A 21529-nucleotide genomic window follows, 5' to 3' on the forward strand; every position below is an offset into this window, starting at 1 on the left:
CCTCTGATGAGAGTCTGCTACCTATCATTTCATCATCCTTATTCGCATTTCATATTACAAAAAAAAAAAAAAAAAAAAAAAGGGGGGGGGGGGGATTGAATAAAACCATTTTTTCACCAATCCATTTATTCTGATGCACCACTACTTTTAACAACACAGTGTATACTAGGGTAAGGCAGAGGTGGTGACAGCTTTTGGGCCAGTGACCTTTCTCCCTCCCCTACAAAGCATTCAAAATGGTCAACAATTAAAATTATTTTTGTGGGCCTTAATAAAATCCCAACACAATGGGATCATAACTTTAAACAGTTTAATACTGCATACTAATGTGAATCTCTTACATCCCTCCCAACCTCAACCCAAATTCCCCACTTATTTTAGAGCAGTGATTCCCTGAGCACAAAATTATTATTCATCAAGTTTTGGTCACTTGTAGTGCCACATGAGCTGCTGCCCCACCTCCAACTCCCTCACCACAGCAATAGGAAAGGTGACATGGCTGGTTTACACCTTTATGACTTGGATCCTCCCACATCCCTTGCAACTTATTCCTTTATATTAAAAATTTAAATGATCTGCATATGTGAAAATTTCTTTGATTTAACATACAGGAAGACATCACAGTGAACTATTTATAAGATTCATAGAAATCAGCCAAATAAAAAATTTGGAAAATTACAATTTAATAACGGCATATATATACAAATACAGAACAAAATTCTATGAAAGAAAAAAAAAAAACATGGGAGAAACCTTTGCTAAGTCACTCTGCACCTTTGCACCTCTACAATTAACCCAGGTGTCCTTCTTATAATACATTATTAAAAAAAATAAGCAAAGATTATTGTGCAAGGGGTCACCAAACATCACAACAGAGGTTTACCGCATCAGTAACGCTGCCAAGAAGTCTAATGGAATTCTTAGAGTACAAACAAAGCTACTTGGATTCTAATTGCATTCTAAGGTATTTATTATAAAAAAGAGATAACAATGTTTCCTTACAGACTGTTGCTCCAAATCTTAAGACACAAAAACTCACAACTGTAAAAAGCACTGAAAATCTTATTAGAATGTTGTGGAAATTTTATGTATGAATGTGAACTATTTCAACAAGACACTACAAATGATACACTACCATACTTCACATACTAAGGCTGAGTTGATGGCTAACAATAAATACTAGAATATAACTACTGAAATAAAAATCTTATGAATACACTGTCAAAAGCCCTAACATAGTGAGAATAAGCAGAAACAGAAGAGTTAAAAAAAAAAAGGATACATGTACATGTGTAAAAAAAGGTGACAGAACATGCCAAGTAATACCAACAAAAAATATATCTTCCTATGTACAATATATTACAAATTCATAATGAATTAATGTGTATGGCAACAAGGTATTCTTCTCAAAGGTGCACAATAATCACACAGTATGCTATTACAGCCAATAACCACCAACAAAGCCCTATCCAGAGAATCCTACCATTCAAGCCTAAATTTGTGCAAAGATCATATCACAATGGATTTACAAATTAGGATTTACATCTATCACAGCAAAAAACCAACAATTTGTACAAGAAAACATCCTTGGGCAGACAACAAACTTCAAATGGTGACCCACATGCAAATGAAAACATTATAAAAGACCATAATTCATATGATCAACAGGCATGCTAGTTAACTTTGGGGCTAAGTGCTTGAGGGGCTTTCTGTTCTACTCAATCAAAATTAATAATTAAAATGTCATTAAAAACTGATTAACAACAATATTTGTACTAGAACATCAGCAAATGAGCAAAATATAAGATAAAATTAACCTAACACCTAATAACATCTCTGAAATAAAAATAGATTAAGATTGTCCCTAACATATTAATGACTAGTTAAAACCCTAACTATTAAACTCTTTATCACTGAGCATGATCAGAAACTAAGAAGAGGACCCGCATTATAATAAATTCGTAAAATACGAATTTGTCGAGAAAAATCAGTCATCCAAAGATACAGCTGTCATTCATACACCCTCCATCCACTCCTTAAAGAGTGAATAATAAATTAAATAAAATAAATTGTACAATGTCATTAGCAAAGTCGGTTCTTCAATTTCACTCGTCTACTTTCACAAGACAAATGAAATCAAATCAAGAGCTGAAATTGCTAATGTTACTGTGCATTGAGCACCCACCCGGCTCCTAACTTTTACCTAGCCATACTCAAGTCTGACCACTCCATCCCTCCCAACTCCTACCTCCTATCCTGAACCTATCTGCAATATTTAGACTTATGAGTCTCCAGTGTCAGCAGCGCTTCAACCTAACAATTTACCTAGCAGCTAGTTACGAAGAGCCATGACACGAAGAACGACTTCCTAACTGCCAAATGACATGATATTCAGCCTAGCAAATTTTCCTATCCTCTCACATAAGTCATTTGACTGGGCCTATCACATAAATGAGAATCATATTGCAAGATGATATAAATGGATAGAAATTTCCTCCTTATTGCAACAAACACCTCCATCTCTCATCCAAGATAAACAACGTTATCTCTTCAAACTGTCGTTTCAATACCAACCTGACCTTACTTATCCCTCAAGCCTTAACCCCAAACCAGACATAAGATGCATAGGTGTGTGTGACATGATGACTGAATGGTGCATTACAGATGGAATTCTTTGTTAGTAAATGCTGATTTTAAATCTACTCAGGGCATTAACATCTGAAACAGTGGTTTGGCCCTTCTGACTAACCAGCCAATGTCAGTTTTTAGTTAATGGCGCAACTATCAACACTGGCATGCAATGTGTTCACAGAGAGCGAACAAATAAACAAATTGACTGTCAGGGGAATATTCCAACTTTAAGGCACAGTCTAGGACAAAACAGACAGCTTCAAAAAGGGTGACAAACTTCATCCTTATTACCAATCTAAAGATCATACCAAAATAATGCTCAAAAACCATGGCAGCTACAGTATAGGCAGCCAAGATGGGAAGAGAATTTATTTGTTTTCCCTATCTTAAGGAAATCAGATTGTTAGAAGGTTGTATTTTGTTTTTTGTCTTTTTTTTTTTAATTTTGGGCAGCTAGAAATGGGCAAGACTGGGGCTACACCAAGACCATATTATATACTAAATGGTTATGCATCTTGTTGATACTCCACTGAGGGTGCCATGTCTGTGCTGTCTAGCATGTTGCTCTGGGAGTCAGCTTTGACAACACATAAGCACTGACACCTAGGGGCTTGTATGGAAAAGCCAAATTCATCCTCAAACAGTAGGCCAAAACCATCAATTACCATCAAACAAAATCATACCAGGAAAAAAAAGGGGGGGGGAAGAGGAGGGGAGGAAGAGGAGGGGGGGAAAGAGGAGTGGGGGAAAGAGGAGTGGGGGAAAGAGGAGTGGGGGAAAGAGGAGTGGGGGAAAGAGGAGTGGGGGAAAGAAGAGTGGGGGAAAGAGGAGTGGGGGAAAGAAGAGTGGGGGAAAGAAGAGTGGGGGAAAGAGGAGTGGGGGAAAGAGGAGTGGGGGAAGAGGGGGATGATTAGCATAATGTTACCAATTCTGTGGGAATTGAAGATGTGGGAATTGGAGGGGTGGAAAACATGAGGCAGGAGTATGGCAGGGTGGAGAAACATGGAAGAGGAAGGGTATGAGAGCGCGTGAGCAGAAGTGTGTAATGGGATGGGGAGGAGGGGGTTATTACTATCTCAAGACCCATTATTATCTGCATCTTTCCCAAAGCTCATGCTTAGTGTTTTCTTGTGCGTGTTCCGTATTTGCTTGTATCATTACCATTCAGGTCATCTTGTTCTCATTACTCTACTGAAACACTCATCCTTCAAGAATAAATAACAAAAGGCACTATACTATGACAAAATACACAAATTATCAAAACGTTTTGGTCTGACTTGGACTTGAGACAGTGTGACTTTGTAAATGGTCCAAGTCGCACCGAAACATCGCCATAAGCTCCTCTCTTTCTATGTACAGGCTATTTGTGTATTCATCCTTCAAGAAATAGGCAATGCCCCACAATACTTTTGTTTTTTTGTCATGATTATATCTCTAGAGAGGGAGGGTGCTTGTATGGGTGGAGTGTGAATGAAGCAATGTATGTGAATAGGGGCAATGTATGTGAATAGGGGCAATGTATGTGAATAGGGGCATTGTATGTGAATAGGGGCATTATGTGAATAGGGGCATTCTGTGAATGGGGGCATTATGTGAATGGGGGCATTATGTGAATGGGGGCATTATGTGAATGGGGGCATTATGTGAATGGGACAGTGTTAATGAGGGGAATTGTGGTTTAGGAAAATATTACTGGGAAACAAGGTAAACCTCTTAACTTTGTCATCAAAATATTGAAGGGATCTGAATGTGTTTCTAGTTTGTTGTAGAATGGCCAATTCTAAGACCTTTTGACTCTTGTGACTTTTACTATTACATTTACTTTTACTTTTTAGGAATTCTGGAAAGCGAGTCCAAACAGTCATTATTTGTACTTACGAACGATAAGAGGCTCCCAGGTCTAGAACTACAATGCTTCACAGCTTGACTCCTCACTCTGATTTGTTACTCTAGGATGACCAACTGCTCTAATGACTCACTGCAATCTTTATTTCCTGTGCATTGATTAAGCTTTACAAAGGCTCAAAGTAAGCTTAAAAACATACCCTGTTTAGGGTAGAGGAATGCTAGTGTTAAATGATGTGAAATGTGTAAATGGCTAAAGAATGTGAATGTGGGGAAAAATGCACAACCAGGAAAAATTGTATTTCGATTTTAATCAAAAAGAAGTGCTAAGTCAGAAGGTCATAAAGCACTTGGGGAATGAGAGGCATTCATGTTTGATGCAAGGAAGGGGAAAAGTCAAGTTCCTTTGGATCAAGAGCCCCCTCATCTGCATCAAGGTACCCTTGAGGGTAAAGAATGTGTGAATGGGTGAAGACCATGGAACTAGAGGAGAGGGGGAAGATGGGGTGAAGGGGAGGAGGGGGGAGATGGGTGAAGGGGAGAAGAGGGGAGTTGGGTGAAGGGGAGGAGAGGGGAGTTGGGTGAAGGGGAGGAGAGGGGAGTTGGGTGAAGGGGAGGAGAGGGGAGTTGGGTGAAGGGGAGGAAAGGGGAGTTGGGTGAAGGGGAGGAGAGGGGAGTTGGGTGAAGGGGAGGAGAGGGGAGTTGGGTGAAGGGGAGGAGAGGGGAGTTGGGTGAAGGGGAGGAGAGGGGAGTTGGGTGAAGGGGAGGAGAGGGGAGATGGGTGAAAGAGAGAGGGGGGATGGGTGAAGGGGAGAAGGGGGAAGATGGGTGAAGGGGTATATATGTGAGAGAAATGGAGCAAGATATGAGAAGGGAAGGGGTAGGAGGAGAAAGAGAGAGAGAGAGAGAGGAGTAACAATGGATGAGAGAGGAGGGTGGACAAATGGTGAGGGGTAAGACTGGGAAGAGCAGGTAAGATGGAGTTACTGAACTTTTGTTTTATGAAATTTTTACCAATTCTTCCTCTTTCAAAGTTTACATACAGTTCTTAAAGATCTTGTGCAGATGTGACTGAATGCAACTGGGGCAAATAATGGTTATAAATAATCATTTGAACATTACAACAAAAGCAGATCACTGCATATAACTTATTCTCCCATAAAACGTTCTTCGACACCTCACAAATCTCTAACATTCCTGCAGTGATCTACCTTTTATATCAATGGTTTCGTTCAATCAAAAACACACATTATTTGCCCTCGAGAGGCACTGGTATGGCCACACTTCTCAATCTGGTTGCCCAGTACCCGACTAACAAGTCACTGATACATATGCAAGTAGTAATCATAATGACATACTGAGGGCATGCAAGAAACACTGCAAATAACAACACTACTGACAATATTGTGTCTACAGATACACCAAACAAACTGCTACCGGGGTTACTGCTGACAGTTAGAGTACTGTGTTCTGAGCTTCCTACAATCCAAATACAGTTGGATTCGCCTACAAAAAAAAAAAAAAAAAAAAAAAAAAAAAAAAAAAAAAAAAAAAAAAAAAAAAGTATATATGATATATAAACTAATTTGTAATCTAACTGCCAAAGTAACCCCTACAGAATTTATTAATTTTCTTTAAAATGGTGAACCCAGAAACTTTTAAGATGCCCCAAACAATTTTTATTTTCATCTGCCCCCGATGGATCCCTCTATTAAAATAAAGATGAAAATTATACTGTATATAAAAAATATAAAAAAAAATGAAATAAAAATGCCCCATTAGTAGCCCATAGCCTATACAGTTTCATATTTTTTAAAATATACAGTATCTTGTTCAGCCCCCGAAACAAGAACCAAAGAGTTTTGAGTGTATACAAAGTTGATATGTATATCTCTGGAAGGTGACATGTGTAAACATGGTCTCTAGAATGCACTGAGCTTTTATCACTCTTTGGCTCTTAAACCTACAAATTTTGCTTTGTGTTTGGTTTAAGTTTGTGGAACCCCAAACCCCTCCTACAATAAATGAAGCTAATGTCCCCCTTTCTATCAATAATACTAATATTTTCTCCCACAACATGCCCCACTCATAAACATCATTTCATTAGTTTAACATCTATTGCACAGCATGTATCCCTCTTATCAATGATTCAAATGTAAAAGTCTTTCAGAGAAAAAAATGTGATATTTAACTTACTTTGCATAACAGTACAAAAATCAAAGAAATCACTATGATCACAGTCGTTTCCATTAAGTCCTATGTGTGCACTGAAAAAACAAATTGTGGTTTATCCTACAGCAACACAATCCCTGTAAGGGCAAGTGAAAGTGTTTATAGCACTGTCAAAAACTGCAAGTGACTTTACTAAGAAACTTGACTGGTGATATGTACCCTTGGGCTTGATTCTACTGCTGAAGGTTAAACCATTAAGGCACAGTATAGCTACCAGCCTGAGCACCACCACTCACTACCAAAGCTTCATGTAACTATAATTGACTTCACACTAAACATCAGAATGACTCATTACAGTGTATTATACACAAGAACAAGAAGTCTTCACTGAGATATCATTTACTTGTATCACTAGTCTATCTCTTATTGGATAATCTACACTTAACTGATCATCTGTTTTTCAAACAGATGCCAAAACAAAATCAAAGTAGCACCATATTAGGGTAGTGTTTAGGTTGTCCAACACACGCAACAGTAGCGTCAGGCTGGTAGAATTACTGCTGAGAGGCACACGCTACATCAAACTCCCTCTATCACTCCTGCCACAGATCCTGCAGGTGGAATCTTGCCCACACTGCTGATGAAAAAAAAAAAGGCAATAATACATGACCTAACCAACAATGACTTGTGAGAAAATATGGTCATGGATACCATGATTGGCACAAGGACAGACTTATTACAATAAGTGATCATGTAGAAAATAAAAGTTTCCATGTATTTACATATCTTACATAATACAAACCATCACTACCTACGCATGAGGTTATGTAAGGTATGTGGCAGGAGTGCACAGAATGAGTCAAGCAGCCTATACATGTTACACCCACACAGCTGCCCACGCCCTTGACCAGGTATGGTTGAGGCAGTGCACAGGAGGTGGGTGGACGTTGATGTTCTGTGCTGGGGACTAAGCCTCCCACCCAGAGTCCCTCCCACCAGGGGCTGACCACCCCCCTCCCTCCGCGTCCCTCCCACCCAGTCCGCGAAGTCCCTCCCTCGACAATGCGCGCGGCAGCCACCTCAAGCTAGCCCTTGCTTCTTAGCACTGGCTGAACCTGCCTTCTAGTTCTTCAGGTATTGATCTGCATTCCACAGCCAACCAACACCTCTATGACAGGTAGGCTAGCAAGCTGAGGAGAGTGGCTGAGAGAAGAAGTAAATCCCTCCCCCCACCCAGGCACACAGGGTCCAACCACATGGGACACCAGGGCCTCCTAACTGCATACGGCACAGAGCTCGGCCAGGACTAAATTCTCTCACCCTGGGCTCTGATCATGATACAACAGCAGCATCACCTGTGGAATAAGCAAAGCAATAGTTATTACTTATTTTTGATGCAGTTTTTTTAATTCATTACAAGTTAAATTTGACCATAACAATAAAACTATAAGGTTCTACTATTTTTTTTACATGAATGCTGACATTAGCCAAGAAATTTTACATTAAGAAATGCCCTCCTTGATCCCATGTAAATCGAACTAAGATCAACCCTAAGAAGTGTGAACTCCACATACTGATACCAACCAAGAAAATATTTGATGTTGTTCTCAAAACATACAAGTGGTGTAATTTGTTTGTTAAAGTCTACAGCTATTTTATTAACTTCTATGCTTTACATTATTCTTATTTTAAAACAAACTGGCCATCTTCCATGAGAGTAATGCATTTTTTCTTTTTCTGGGTCATCCTACCATGGTGACAGATGGCAGGTGTCAAAACACCAATGGTATTACACTGAAGTTATTCAACATCAATGTCATAAATCCTAGTGTTGGTGTTATCTCTTGACCCCTTGAGGGTCCGTGCCATAGATCAACGGCTTTACGTTGAGGGTCCAAACCGCAGATCTACGTCATGAGCTCGGCTCACTCTAATAAGCTGTGAGCGGTAAATTTGGGCCTATTATTATTATTATAATCAAAAAGAAGCGCTAAGCCACAAGGACTATACAGCGCTGCAGGGCAGGAAGGAAGCGAGGGCATCAGGTGGCAAAAGGGAGATGGACGAGTAATAGGTTACGGATAACAGCGGGGTAGTGGATGGTGAAAGGGTAAAGGGCAGCAAGAGACTGAACTAGAAAGGGCTGAAGGGAGTGCGAAAAGTATCATCAGAGTTTGTGGAGTAAATCAGTCGTTGTCAAGAAGTCAATGAGAGAGTCAGGATTAAAGGAGGGTCCATCTGCAAGAAGGGAAGGTAAAGAGAGAGTAGTAGAACGAAGACGACGTTGGAGGTAAATTCTGCGTGCTCGTTGATAGAGAGGGCAGTCTAACAGAATGTGACTAATCGATACTGGAACTTGACACTGCTCACAGAGAGGAACAGGGTGCCTCTCCATGAGATACCCATGAGTAAGACGAGTGTGACCAATGCGAAGGTGGGAGAGAGTGGTCTCCCAACCTCGGTACTGATGACAAGAAGACGGCCAGTAACCTATGCTCGGTTTAATAGAATGAAGTTTGTTACCGAGCAGAGTTGACCAACGTTGTTGCCAACGGGTGCGAAGGTGGGTAGCTATTGCAGCAAAATACAGTGGACCCCCGGTTAACGATATTTTTTCACTCCAGAAGTATGTTCAGGTGCCAGTACTGACCGAATTTTTTCCCATAAGAAATATTTTGAAGTAGATTAGTCCATTTCAGAACCCCAAACATACACGTACAAACGCACTTACATAAATACACTTACATAATTGGTCGCATTCGGAGGTAATCGTTATGCGGGGGTCCACTGTAGTCCAGAAATGGAACACCTCGATAGGAAATTGGTAGGTCATGTACTGCTGACCGCGCAGCAGTGTCTGCCTGTTCATTGCCCTGTACGTCGACATGACCAGGGACCCAACAAAAAACAATATCTTTATGTTTGGTAGAGATACGGCGTAGCCAAAGTTGGATACGGAGAACTAGGGGATGAGATGTATCAAATTTTCGTATAGCCTGTAGAGCACTAAGGGAGTCTGAGACTACTACAAATGATGACACAGGCATAGATGCGATACGAATAAGTGCTGTAAGAATGGCACACAGTTCAGCAGTAAAAATGCTAGCCGAAGATAGTAAATGTCCCCGCACGACGCTGTCCGGAAACACTGCTGCGAATCCGACGCCGTCTGAAGACTTAGAGCCATCTGTGTACACAGCGGTGGCATGAGAATGGGAGTGGAAGTGATCAAGAAAAAGAGAGCGGGAAGCCACCGTAGGCAATTGAGCTTTCGAGCAAGGGAGTGAGAAAAAACAGACCCAAACAGCTGGAACTTCCCAGGGGGGGTAGGGAAAAGTGAGATGCTACATGAACATATAAAGGTGGTAACTGAAGGGAAGACAAGAGTGAATGTAGGCGAAGAGAAAAGGGACGGAGCAAACAGGGGCGGCGAACGAATAAAGAATGTCTACTAATATCGGTGACCATTCTATAAATGGAAGGATTGTGTAGATCGTGAGAGCGTACATAGTAGCGAAGGCAATGGGCATCACGGAGATCAGACAAGGATGGAACATTCGCTTCTGTATAGAGGCTCTCAACAGGGGAAGAGCGAAAAGCACCAAGGCACAAACGTAATCCTTGGTGATGGATAGAGTTAAGGCTAGAGAGAGTAGCATGAGAGGCCGCGGAATAAATCTGGTCACCATAATCGAGTTTCGATAAAACGAGGGCTGAATGTAGGCGAAGCAGAGTTCGACGATCAGCTCCCCAGGAAAGACGAGCAAGGGTTTTAAGAAGGTTTAGCCGGCTGTGACAAGTTGCCTTCAGAGAGGTAATGTGAGGTTTCCAGGATAACCGACTGTCAAAGAGAAGGCCTAGAAACCTGACTGTATCACGTTCGGGGATACGGGAGCCATAGAGATACAAAGGATGATCGGAGATAACAGAGCGTCTAGTGAAAGTAATTTGGTGAGTTTTGGTACTTGAAAATTTAAACCCATGCGTGGTGGCCCAAGTGGAAACACGGTCGACCGCATGCTGGAGAGAAACTGCAATAAGATGACAGTCAGCGCCTGCACAAGCAATAGCGAAATCATTAACATAGAGTGATGACCAAATATTGGGCGGAAGAACAGAGGCCAAATCATTTATAGCAAGGAGAAACAGTGTTGTGCTTAGAACACATCCCTGAGGGACACCTTCAGCTTGGACGAAGTCCGGGGAAAGAACATTATTGACTCGAACACGGAAATGTCTGTCAGTTAAAAAGTTCTTAAGGAAGGATGGTAGATTGCCTTGGAGGCCTAAGGAATGGGCCTGGGCCAAAATATTATACCTCCAAGTTGTGTCATATGCCTTCTCAAGGTCAAAAAATATGGCAATAACTGAGTGATTATTCGCAAAGGCATTACGAACATACGTATCCAAGCGTAGTAAGGGGTCTATGGTAGAACGACCCTTACGAAAGCCATATTGACTAGCGGAGAGACTGTTGTGTGTCTCTAAATACCACATTAAACGTCGATTTATGAGACGTTCCATCACTTTGCAAACTGCACTAGTAAGAGCGATGGGGCGATAGTGGGAGGCATCATGTCCTGTAGGACCCGGTTTGCGGAAAGGGAGAACAATGGCAGATTTCCACAGCTGGGGAAGAACTCCGTGTGCCCAAATAAGATTGAAGAGGTGTAAGAGGACTACAAGGGCTGACCGATGTAAATGTTGTAACATACGAATATGAATGTCGTCAGGCCCAGCTGCCGATGATCGGCAAACTGAGAGCGTTGCCTCTAGTTCTTGAAGTGTAAAAGGCACATTATACTGTTCTTCTCTGAGAGAAGAAAAGTCCAAGGGTAATAACTCTCTGGCAGACTTTGAGGACAGAAACAAGGGGCATAGATGGAGCCCTCAGGAAATACGGACCAGATGTGTGCCAAGTTCAATGGCAACGTCGAGAGGGTTTGCTACATCAACACCAGCGACCCATAGAACAGGAGCCGGGTCAGGAGAGTATTTACCACTCAATTTCCTCACTTTTTTCCAGACTGCACTCATAGAAGAAGCAGAGGTGATGGTGGAAACATAGTCTCGCCAACAAGTGCGTTTAGCTTCACGGATGACACGGCGAGCGATCGCACGCTTCTGGTTAAAATCAAGAAGTCTCTCAGCAGTTCTATTGTACCGGTACCTGCCCCATGCAGCACGTTTCAAACGTACTGCACGAGCACAAGCAGGAGACCACCAAGGCACGCACTTCTGAGAATGCCTGCCTGAGGTTTGGGGTATAGAATGAGAAGCTGCGGTATAAACTGACGTCAAGAAGATGTGTAGGAGCTCATCAATGGAGGATGAAGAAGGGACCTCACTAAAAGCAGTGAGGTGTGAGTAAAGATCCCAATTTGCCCGATCAAATTGCCAGTGAGGGCTACGGAAAGGTGGTGAATAGGAAGGAGAAGTAAGAATGATCAGAAAATGATCGCTGTCATGCAAGTCTGGTAGAACAGACCAGGTGAAGTCTAGTGCAGTGGAGGAAGAGCAGACTGATAGATCGATGCAAGAGAGAGTATGAGTACGAGGATCAAAATGGGTGGGAGTACCCGTATTTAAAACATGGAGGGGGTGAGAGGCGAGAAAAGCCTCCAACTGGATGCCACGTGAGTCACAATGAGACCCCCCCAGAGGAAATGGTGGGCATTAAAATCATCAAGTAACAGAAGTGGTGGTGGTAAGGATGAAACAAGAAAGGCAAAGTCTGGGATAGAAAATGCTCGAGAAGGAGAGAGATATAAAGAACATATTGTAAACCACTTATTCAAGTGGATACGGGCTGCAGTGTAATGCAGCGAGGTATGGACAAATAGTTGACAGTACAGAATATCATTGCGTAGAAGGGCACCTTCATTAAAGGTCCCATCTGAGAAAGGATCCGAAGAATACAATAAATTATAGCCCGAGATAGGTTGGAAAACAGCCGAGTGTAATTTTGGTTCTTGTAAGCAAGCACCAACAGGGGAAAACCTGGAAAGCCGCGGATATTCCACTGTAAATAGGCCATGATTGGCGATGAAGAAAATATCAGGAATCTGTAGGTAAAGGCACCTACGGACTAGAGGGGTTAGAAAAGTCAACGTGTCGTGGCATTGGAAGACGTTCAAGTAGCGAAGGAACGGAGCGTTGCGAAGATGGAGGAGAGGGAAGAGAAGGAACAGGAAGTGAATCAGTGTCCATTGAAGGTTTAGTCTCTGCAATATATTCTGAAATGGCTTCAAGTGTTTCTGAATTCAAAGATGTATGGGAGACCATATTGGAGATAGAAGGAGGAGGGTGAGTAAAGATTGGGACAGTAATGGACTGTACCAAAGTAGAGGGGGAGGGAAGAGTGTAAGGGACTGGAGATGAAGTGTGGGGGGGGACAGAAGAGGCAGAAACCTGGGAGGTGGCAGAAGAGGGAGAAACTTGGGAGGGGACGGGGGTGGAAGGCATAGTACGAGGAGGAGGGTGAATCTCCACACTTGTAATAGAGCCAGAGAGAGGGGAAGAACTAGGTACAGAGACTGGAAAGGTAAAGTGTGGAGGTGGAAGAAGGGAAGGAAGGGGCAAAGAAGATTTGAGCAATGTGGATTTTTTGGACTTCTAAGTAGAGGGGCGATTGGTATTAGGTGTCGTACGAGGTCTTGTCGATACTGGGGCTTGTGAGGAAGGACGCGAAGATGTGAGAACAGACTGAGTTGTAGTCAGGACGTCAGAGCTAAGGACAGCAAAAGTATTAGATGCCGTAGTGGCTATGGGAGGGGTAACAACAGAGGAGGCTGCAGAAGATGGGACCCCAGAAGTGGGGGGATGTTTGGAAACACGAGAATAAGAAACATGGGGTAGTCTCCCTTGGAGGCGGAGATGAGTAACTGCCATAGCATAAGGGAGACCTTCTGCCTCTTTGAGGCAACGGATTTCACGTTCATTTAAGTAGACCTGGCAACGGCGGGAGTACGAAGGGTGAGCTTCATTACAATTAAGGCAAGATGGAGGTTGACTGCAAGATGTATTAGAATGGTCGTCGGCACCACAGACTGGGCATTCGGCCATAGATCTGCAATATTTCGCTGGGTGACCAAAACGCCAGCAATTTCTACATTGTTGCGGTGTAGGTATCACCTTTCGAACTTGTAACCGATGTCCCGCGACATATACAGAGGACGGGAGTTCTCGGCTGTCAAAAGTTAAACGAGCCACATTGCAAGGGTAACGTCTCCGCCCCCGGGCAGGAAGGACGTAAGTGTCTACTTTGAGGATTGGGAGATCCTGGAGTTCCAGCTGTTCAAAAATGTCATTGCCACATGACTGGAAATTCTGTTGGACTATGGTATGGGGCAGAATGACAGTACCACTACAAGATTAGATTTTGCCACCGAAGTGGCTAGTTTATTGTGCACCCCATATCCATCCTGTGGATGGTAGCGCGAGAGCATATGGATACACAAAAGGCCTAGGAACTAGGCCCCAAAGGGTTAACAGGAATACATATGGATTTATATCTACATATCTATAGTTCACTTATCTGTTACAAGCAAATTTAGGAAATTTGCTTAGTATATCTGATATCTTATTTTCATTAATAAGATATCTTGACATGTCACATAGGTTATTATACTGTCTGTCTCTGTATTCCTCAATAAGTGGACAATTAAGCACATAGTGTTCAAGAGAGTGACCATATGCCTGATCACATAATTTACATTTAGTTTGATCATCATCTGTGTGTCTCCCAAACTGCCAGAAGTACTTGTAACCAAGCCTAAGCCTGGCCACTACAATTGAGAGAAAGATGTTTTTCAATAGTGACAGGAGTAGTATCGATATTCGAAAGGAGAGAAAGATCATGAGCTTGGGCAGCATTCTGGACAGTGACGATGCACATACCGCTCTTGAGAGCATGAAATGAAATATCTCTACCAACATGATGCAGGAGCGCTTTGCCAATACTATGGTCAGAAAGGTAGGCAGAAGAAGAAGTCGGTCTTAAAGTAAAGAATTTAGTCCATTGTGTGGTCCGAAACCGAGCGTGGAGAGGGAGTGCTTGACGTGTCGGTCTTTTCCGAGTAGAATGGGAAGGTAACGAAGGAGCATAATCAGGAGATTGACGTTGGCGTTTAGGAGTAGGACCGGAGTTGGTCCGGCTTGAAATGGGTGGGCGATTCGAAAATTGCCATACCGTAGAGGGAGAAGCCGGAAGCATAGTCAAAGGAGAGCGGAGTTCAGACAAATCGAAGGAGTCAGTCGAAGCCCCGGTACCTGAAGCGGGTGAGGAAACAGCACCAGCAAGAGGTACAGGGGCATCAGGAGTGTCCGAAGAGTGGTCTAAACACAAGGCAGGGTCAGAATGGGGTGCGGTATCAAGAAGGGGCCCGGGGGTAGTGGGTTCATGGACTAGGGCTGCCATGGTTAGGTTACTCCTTTGCTTTTTGTTTTTAAGAAAAAAAAAAGAAAGAAAAGAAAATAAAAATAAAAAAAAATAAAAAAGGGGGGGAGCGGGGAGGAATAGTTCCCAGGAGGAATGAAAGGGCCGGAAATCTCCCTCCGCGCCCAAGAGGACCTCAACACCGCTAGTTGCGCAGATGCAGCATGGAACCCGTGCCATACCCTACCCTTCATGCCAGTAAACCAGCAATCCGGGATAGCAACCTCACATCTGCCGAGCTACCTCGGTGGACAAAAGAGAGGGCGGCCAGATATCCGCCACAAAGCATACCTCCTTCGGCCACCACCCCCGGAATCCGAAAGGTGGCTTCCAGAGATACACCCGTCGCCTGAAAGACACCCAAAGCTACTCCGGAATACCGGAGAGGGATCGGGACATCCCCAGGCAATCCAGATTCCACGGCAAACTACGCCACCGCCAAGAACCTCAACGGAATGGGATGGACCCCGGTGTCCTTTCCCCTACCTAGGAACTAGCGCGCCTGTGGGAGAAATCCCAAAGGCCAAAAAGAGGAAGAGCAAAAGGGAGGGGTGAGGAGGAGGAGGAGGAGGAGGAGGAGGAGGAGGAGGAGGAGGAATGAAAAAAGGGGAGGATGGGATAGGGGAGGGGAGAATGGGGGGTAATTAGGTTCGGTCTGAGGAAGAAGACCGACAGGGCTAATTCCTCAGACCAAGAGCCTCTTCACCACGCCAAGGAGCCCCCCTTGAAGAGGAAATTTGGGCCTAGATATGAGAGAATACATCTATGTGGTATGTGTGCACCACATAAAACAAATCCTGCAGCACACAGTGCATAATGAGAAAAAAACGAGACTAATTTTCGATTAAAACAGCAACTTTGCAGTGTTTTTTCGTATATTTTTTATAGGGGTATTTGCGATTTCTTGGTCTCGTTTGATAGAATGGAAGATAAGTTACAGAAATAGAGATGATTTTGATTGGTTTTAGTACTGAAAATGGCTTGAAACTGAGCTGAAAGTAGCAGAAATGTTAAATTTTTGCCAGTGTTCAAGAGTAAACAAATGACCTCACACGTCTAATACACGCCAGCTGGTGCATCTAATATTCATTCACAAATGTGCTGATATTTTTTATACAATTATTACAATATTGCATGAGAGTAAATCTTCCACTTTTTGGTTTGAAGAAAAATTCATTATGTGAATTAAACATGAAAATGGAATTAATTTGTAAAGCCTGAAAACGTAACTAATGAACAGAGGAAATGTTAGTTAAGTGCCAGGAATGCCTGCATTGTTTATTCTGGACCCTATTTTGAAATTGGAATATTTTGAACTTTGCACTAAAATGGCCAAATTACCAATTTCCAATCACTATTTTGTACTTGAAACAGTTGAGTTGGCGATTTCTTGTGCTCAATCGATAGAATAGAAGTAATACTAGTGAAATAGCTAAGAATTTGGTCGACTGGAATAATGTAATTGGCCTAAAATGGGAGTCAAAGTCGGCAAAATCGCCAATGCGTAAATATCGCAGACATATCAAAATTTGCGAGAGCATAATTTCGTCAATTTTCCTCAAATTTCGTACTTTTTGTTTTATTACCTTCAGAAAAAGATTCTCTACCATTTTATAAGAAAAATAAAATTATTTTTTGAAAATTCTTGGACACTGGTGTGCACTTTGAAATTTGGCCTTTGGACCCTGAAAGGGTTAACACTTCACTGAAAATGGGGCAAATATTTTCCATATTGGAAACTTCAAGGATTAAGTTAATGTACATAATAATTAGGCTAGGTTCCGTAACCCTGCCATCCCATCACCCACCTGCTCACACTCCATAATGCTGAGTAAGACGTTCTTTCAATGGAGGAGGAAACTGCTCTGTGAAGCGCTTCCAGTTCTCCTCACCAACCTGTTCTTTAAAGCAGTGTAGAATCTGAGGAACGACAACAATGTTTATACAGAGGGACGGAGGTATATATTATCTTTTTTTCTTCAATCTGCACCATACGAGTAGAAAAATGGTGTACAGTGATTCCCTGCCAACCCCAGGAAGGCCACAGAGTAATTCTGACTTTACAATAGTTTTGAATCATTGTGAATTTTCTCAGTGGTGCCATAAATTACAATGCCTTTTTTTTTAGGTTAAAAAGGGTCTTCATGCTCAAATGTTAAGAACCACCAGAGTAGAACAACTAATGTAGGCCTCACTGAAAATAATTAAAGGGTTTTTGAATTGAGAATGTTACTGAATTAAACTCTACAGATTTTCCGTGTACAAATTATGCAAACAGAAATTACAAAAAAAATTTGAGTTTTTACACATACTTGAAGACAACTTTATAATATTTCTTTAAAGAGCAATACTACGCATCTATCATTTCTACAACCAAACAAACTCACTAAATGAATATATCATAATGCCATAGCTGCAATAATGCACCATTAACCCACAATTTGAAGACGCTGTTACTGTGACTAACAGTCACATTACTTAAATGATCACAAAATTTGTAAATCCATTGGCTGCAGTCCAAACTATATCCATGATTTGTTTCAAATCAAAGCCTTCAGGTTAGCAAATTTGGACAAGTGAAAATTTCAGTTACTCAGGCCAAACTGAATGGGTGCTTACTCATTCTGTGAAAACCTGCCACCATGGTACAGCAACTTAGCATGAGGTACACACACCTGCAATCAGTTTGGAGGGGTTTCATTTCTCTCCCAGCCCAGCCTAGGACCAAGCTTCCTTGACTGCCTGGTCAACTTATGGAACCTCTGGATTTTCTTTAATGTTTAATAAAGTGATATCTTATCCACAATAAACCCTTCTTTTTATGCCGACTTACTTTTCCAGCTGGCAAATACCAATGGTCACAACATACCAGACCACTCACTACTAGTAGATGAAGGGCCAAGCACCCCCACTGCTGGTGCAAAATGAACCATGTGATTTTTTTTTTTTATCATAACGCCTATTTCCCGATAAGGTATAGGGAACCAAAGAAGAAAACTTTCATCATTTACTCCTTAGCTGTTTTTCCAAAAGTGCAAAGGCATCATAATTCAAATGATGCACCAACCTGAAACATTCCCACCTATCCTTCAGTGTATTGATGGAACCCTTCGCCAAAAAAGCTATTCTTAACAGATATTACTTTTCCAAATGAATTCTTATTTATATTTTTAAACCTAATAATATTTTAGTAAATCTTTCTTACAATTTTTCAAATTAAAATAAGAATGCTTTCATTAAAACAATTTTTTTTTTTGCAGCCTAAATAAAAACAAACATACAAAACAATAATGGTGAAAAATTTACCTTATGGAACATTTCCTTGAGGTCTTGTTTAGGGTTAATCCACGAGGCAATGGCATCACAGAAGAATATAAAGTCCTCCACTACTCCTCCTGGATTCACACTGATCATGTTGCAAACCCCACGGAATGCAGAATCCTTTTCTTCATTGTCACGGATGTTCCGTAAGGATATGCACCTGCACAATGGCCAAGAATTGCAGCCCAAGAGGATACCATCAGTAGCCAACGGCAACAGGAAGTGACATGAAAAGTCACCGTAGAGAGGTAGAGGGAGAGAAGAAAAGTGTTGGTTGGTTACAGGTGTCGTGTTCCTGTTCACTATATACTAACACACAAGAAGGGCTCCACTCAAACCTCCGTGGACAGTTAATGGTAAGTCTTCGCTGGTCACATCTACAAGCCACTGAACAAAACTGCTTAAGAAGCCTCTCTACTGCAACTACTTTAAGTCCAATGAGGTTTGTATGGAAAAAATAAACCTAGTTAACAAAACTTTAAATATTGGGACAATGACAGACACTGCTAATTTGAAAACATAAAAAAAATATATACAAAAACAAACCTGTCGTGCAAAGGACAGAGCATGGGGAACACTAATTCAACTAATGAAGCATGTGAATTCAAACTGTCAGCTGTGGCAAATTGTACATTTACAAAACACTAAGCAAAATGAGGTAAATAAAATCTGTGCTTTAACGATAATCTAAATACTGACAACTGAAAAACAGGAAAAGCTAAATAATAACAATAATACTAATTAATTAATCACAACAAATGAAAATTTTAGTATCCTTTTTAGCAAAAGTTATAAAGTGCTCAGCCCTGCTCTCACACATTCCTACAGATTTCATTCATGAATATAGCAACACTTTCTTTCAAGAAAAAGCCACTTTTGCTGGTAAACAGTTAAGGTGAGGAACTGAAGCATTCAACATACATACATGAATCAAAACATTTACCTGGAAAGTAAATATATATACTACATAACTTCTGGACACAGACACTATTAAACATTAGCACAAGAATAATCACAATTATAAACTCTGAATACTTGTGCAAGACCGTGTGACAAAAAGCAGTCACACAGCTAATTCATGTCAGTCTGCTGAAAGTTAAGAGACACCTAGAGCTAGAACTCTAGGTGTCTCCCCCCCCCCCTTCCCTGGAAAGTTATCATATTTACAGTATAATGTGATTCTTTAGTGACTGTTTCACATACGCATATTAAGTCACAAACGGATCTGTTTGTGACTTGATAAGCCCAATGTGGGAAAGTCAATAAAGGATCACATTATACTGCATTTGCATATTTTTTCCACCATGTCAGTATTTTATACCATTTATCTCCACCTTTTCCTTCAAACTCAACAGCTAGTTACACAAACAGGACATACATACACCCTTACCCCCATAGCAACAAACACCTCAATTAGCCACAAATGTGTCATCCTGAACATTATACACACTGGGAAATCCCACAGTTCAACCATCAATGCTTCGAGGCAAAAAATCAAACAGAAGACCATACAAAAACTATATCAAATGCAATGCCAGCAAACAGCTAAGTTAGGAAAAAGCCAGAAAGTACTTTTTCTAGTGTTGCTAAGGAATCTTAAATGTATGAAATGAATATAACTATATTAGAGAAGTCAAACCTATTTCACAGTAGAGTCAAAAGAAAAATGACAAAGCTAGTGTTAGCACAGAAAAGAAATGGGAACACTTGTAGATAATAGAAATACACAAAGGCTAAAATGGAGAGTCAATGGTGTTAACAAAGAAGCAAGTCAGTACTGGAGGTAGGAGGCTAGTCAAAGCGGAGCAATCATACACTGAAAATACAGACAAGGAAGTGGAATCTGACGAAGGCATCAGAACCAGATGAAAAAACAACCACAAATACCAAGAGTTGAAATACTGACCAAGCCAAACACATCCCAAATCACTGCCAGGCAATGATGGGTAAAGTACTAGTCTGGAAAACAGCAAATGTGACATCAATATTCAAGACCTATGACAACTTAGAAAATCCTTAACCACACCCTCGAGACTTAACAAGTGCAACATACAAACTACTAGAAAAGAATATAATGCAAGGAAAAAAAAAAAAACAAAGAGATACTTCTTGAATATTTACAAATTAAAGGTCATACCTTACAAACCTTACTGAGGCCTATAATAGACTAATAAAAGCCAGAGAGAGAAAAAAAAAACATGAAGGATGGGTACCACAGAGGTTATATAGCATACTGGAGAAGCAAGCAGAATATAACAATGAAGATATTAGCATGGATAAAGAAATACTTTAAAACAAAAATTAAAAAGTAATTAGTAAAGTTTCTTGGGGATTAGTCTTGGGTTCTTTATAGCTCCACTTCTATACAAATGACCCCACAAACAGTAATAAACTGATGACATCAAAATAATGAGACTGACGACTTTAACAGACTTAGATGATCGAATAAATTGTTACTGAGCTACAACGAGCCATGAAAAAGCTATGAGCTATAAAGTGGGAAGGTGGAGGAAGAAGAGAGAAATTACCATCATGGAAGGTTGGTAGGTAGGTGTATGAATCATAGGAAGTTGAACCCAAGACTTCAAATGCACACTACCTCATGTTTTGCTACTTATTCTGGAGTATGCAGCACCCATATGGCACCCTCACCTGCTAAGAGTTGAAACCCAATGAAGTTCACAGAACATATAGATAGGAACCAAACACCAAAGCAAAGGAACTAGGAAGAAGGAATAAAAGAATTAGCCTTTTGTTACTGGAAGAATAAAGAAGGTTGGCCACAGCATATAAAATACTGAGCCCAAGGATTGCAAGAAATGCCACAGAGATGTCAAAAAACATTTCTTCAATGTGGGAATGGTAAAGAACTGGAATGAACACAAAAATGACAGTGGAAAACTACTCCACACAAGGGTTCAAAAATAAGCTACAACAGAACTATTTTACATCAGGCATTGAAAATTAAACAGAAGGATTAAAGTGAAAACTTACTTATCACAAATTCAGTGTGTGGAAGGAACAAGAAGACTGGAAATAGTGTATAGATTGGGGGATAATGAGAGAGACTGCAGCCTTCACTAGGGATGAGCATAGTGTCTGCATAACACCAGAAACTCACAT

The 21529-nt window shown here is 41.2% G+C and overlaps 1 protein-coding gene across 4 annotated transcripts in view; it reads right to left on the bottom strand.

The window, feature by feature from the left end:
* Positions 1-4210: 4210 nt before the first annotated feature.
* The window catches only part of Tnpo (transportin 1), a 97129-nt gene continuing 79810 nt past the window's right edge, over positions 4211-21529 (bottom strand). For 3 of the 4 annotated variants that reach the window (XM_070103880.1, XM_070103881.1, XM_070103882.1), the window contains 3 exons: positions 18392-18566; positions 16894-17005; positions 4211-8003 (listed from right to left, as the gene is read on the bottom strand). In XM_070103880.1, coding sequence (XP_069959981.1) covers positions 16898-17005; positions 18392-18566 — 283 coding nt within the window. In that variant the 3' untranslated portion in view covers positions 4211-8003; positions 16894-16897. Of the gene's footprint in view, positions 8004-16893; positions 17006-18391; positions 18567-21529 lie in introns of those variants that run through there. The other variant, XR_011394497.1, reaches the window with a different exon arrangement.

Source organism: Cherax quadricarinatus, chromosome 88 (assembly GCF_038502225.1).
Source record: "Cherax quadricarinatus isolate ZL_2023a chromosome 88, ASM3850222v1, whole genome shotgun sequence".
Lineage (NCBI taxonomy): Eukaryota > Metazoa > Arthropoda > Malacostraca > Decapoda > Parastacidae > Cherax > Cherax quadricarinatus.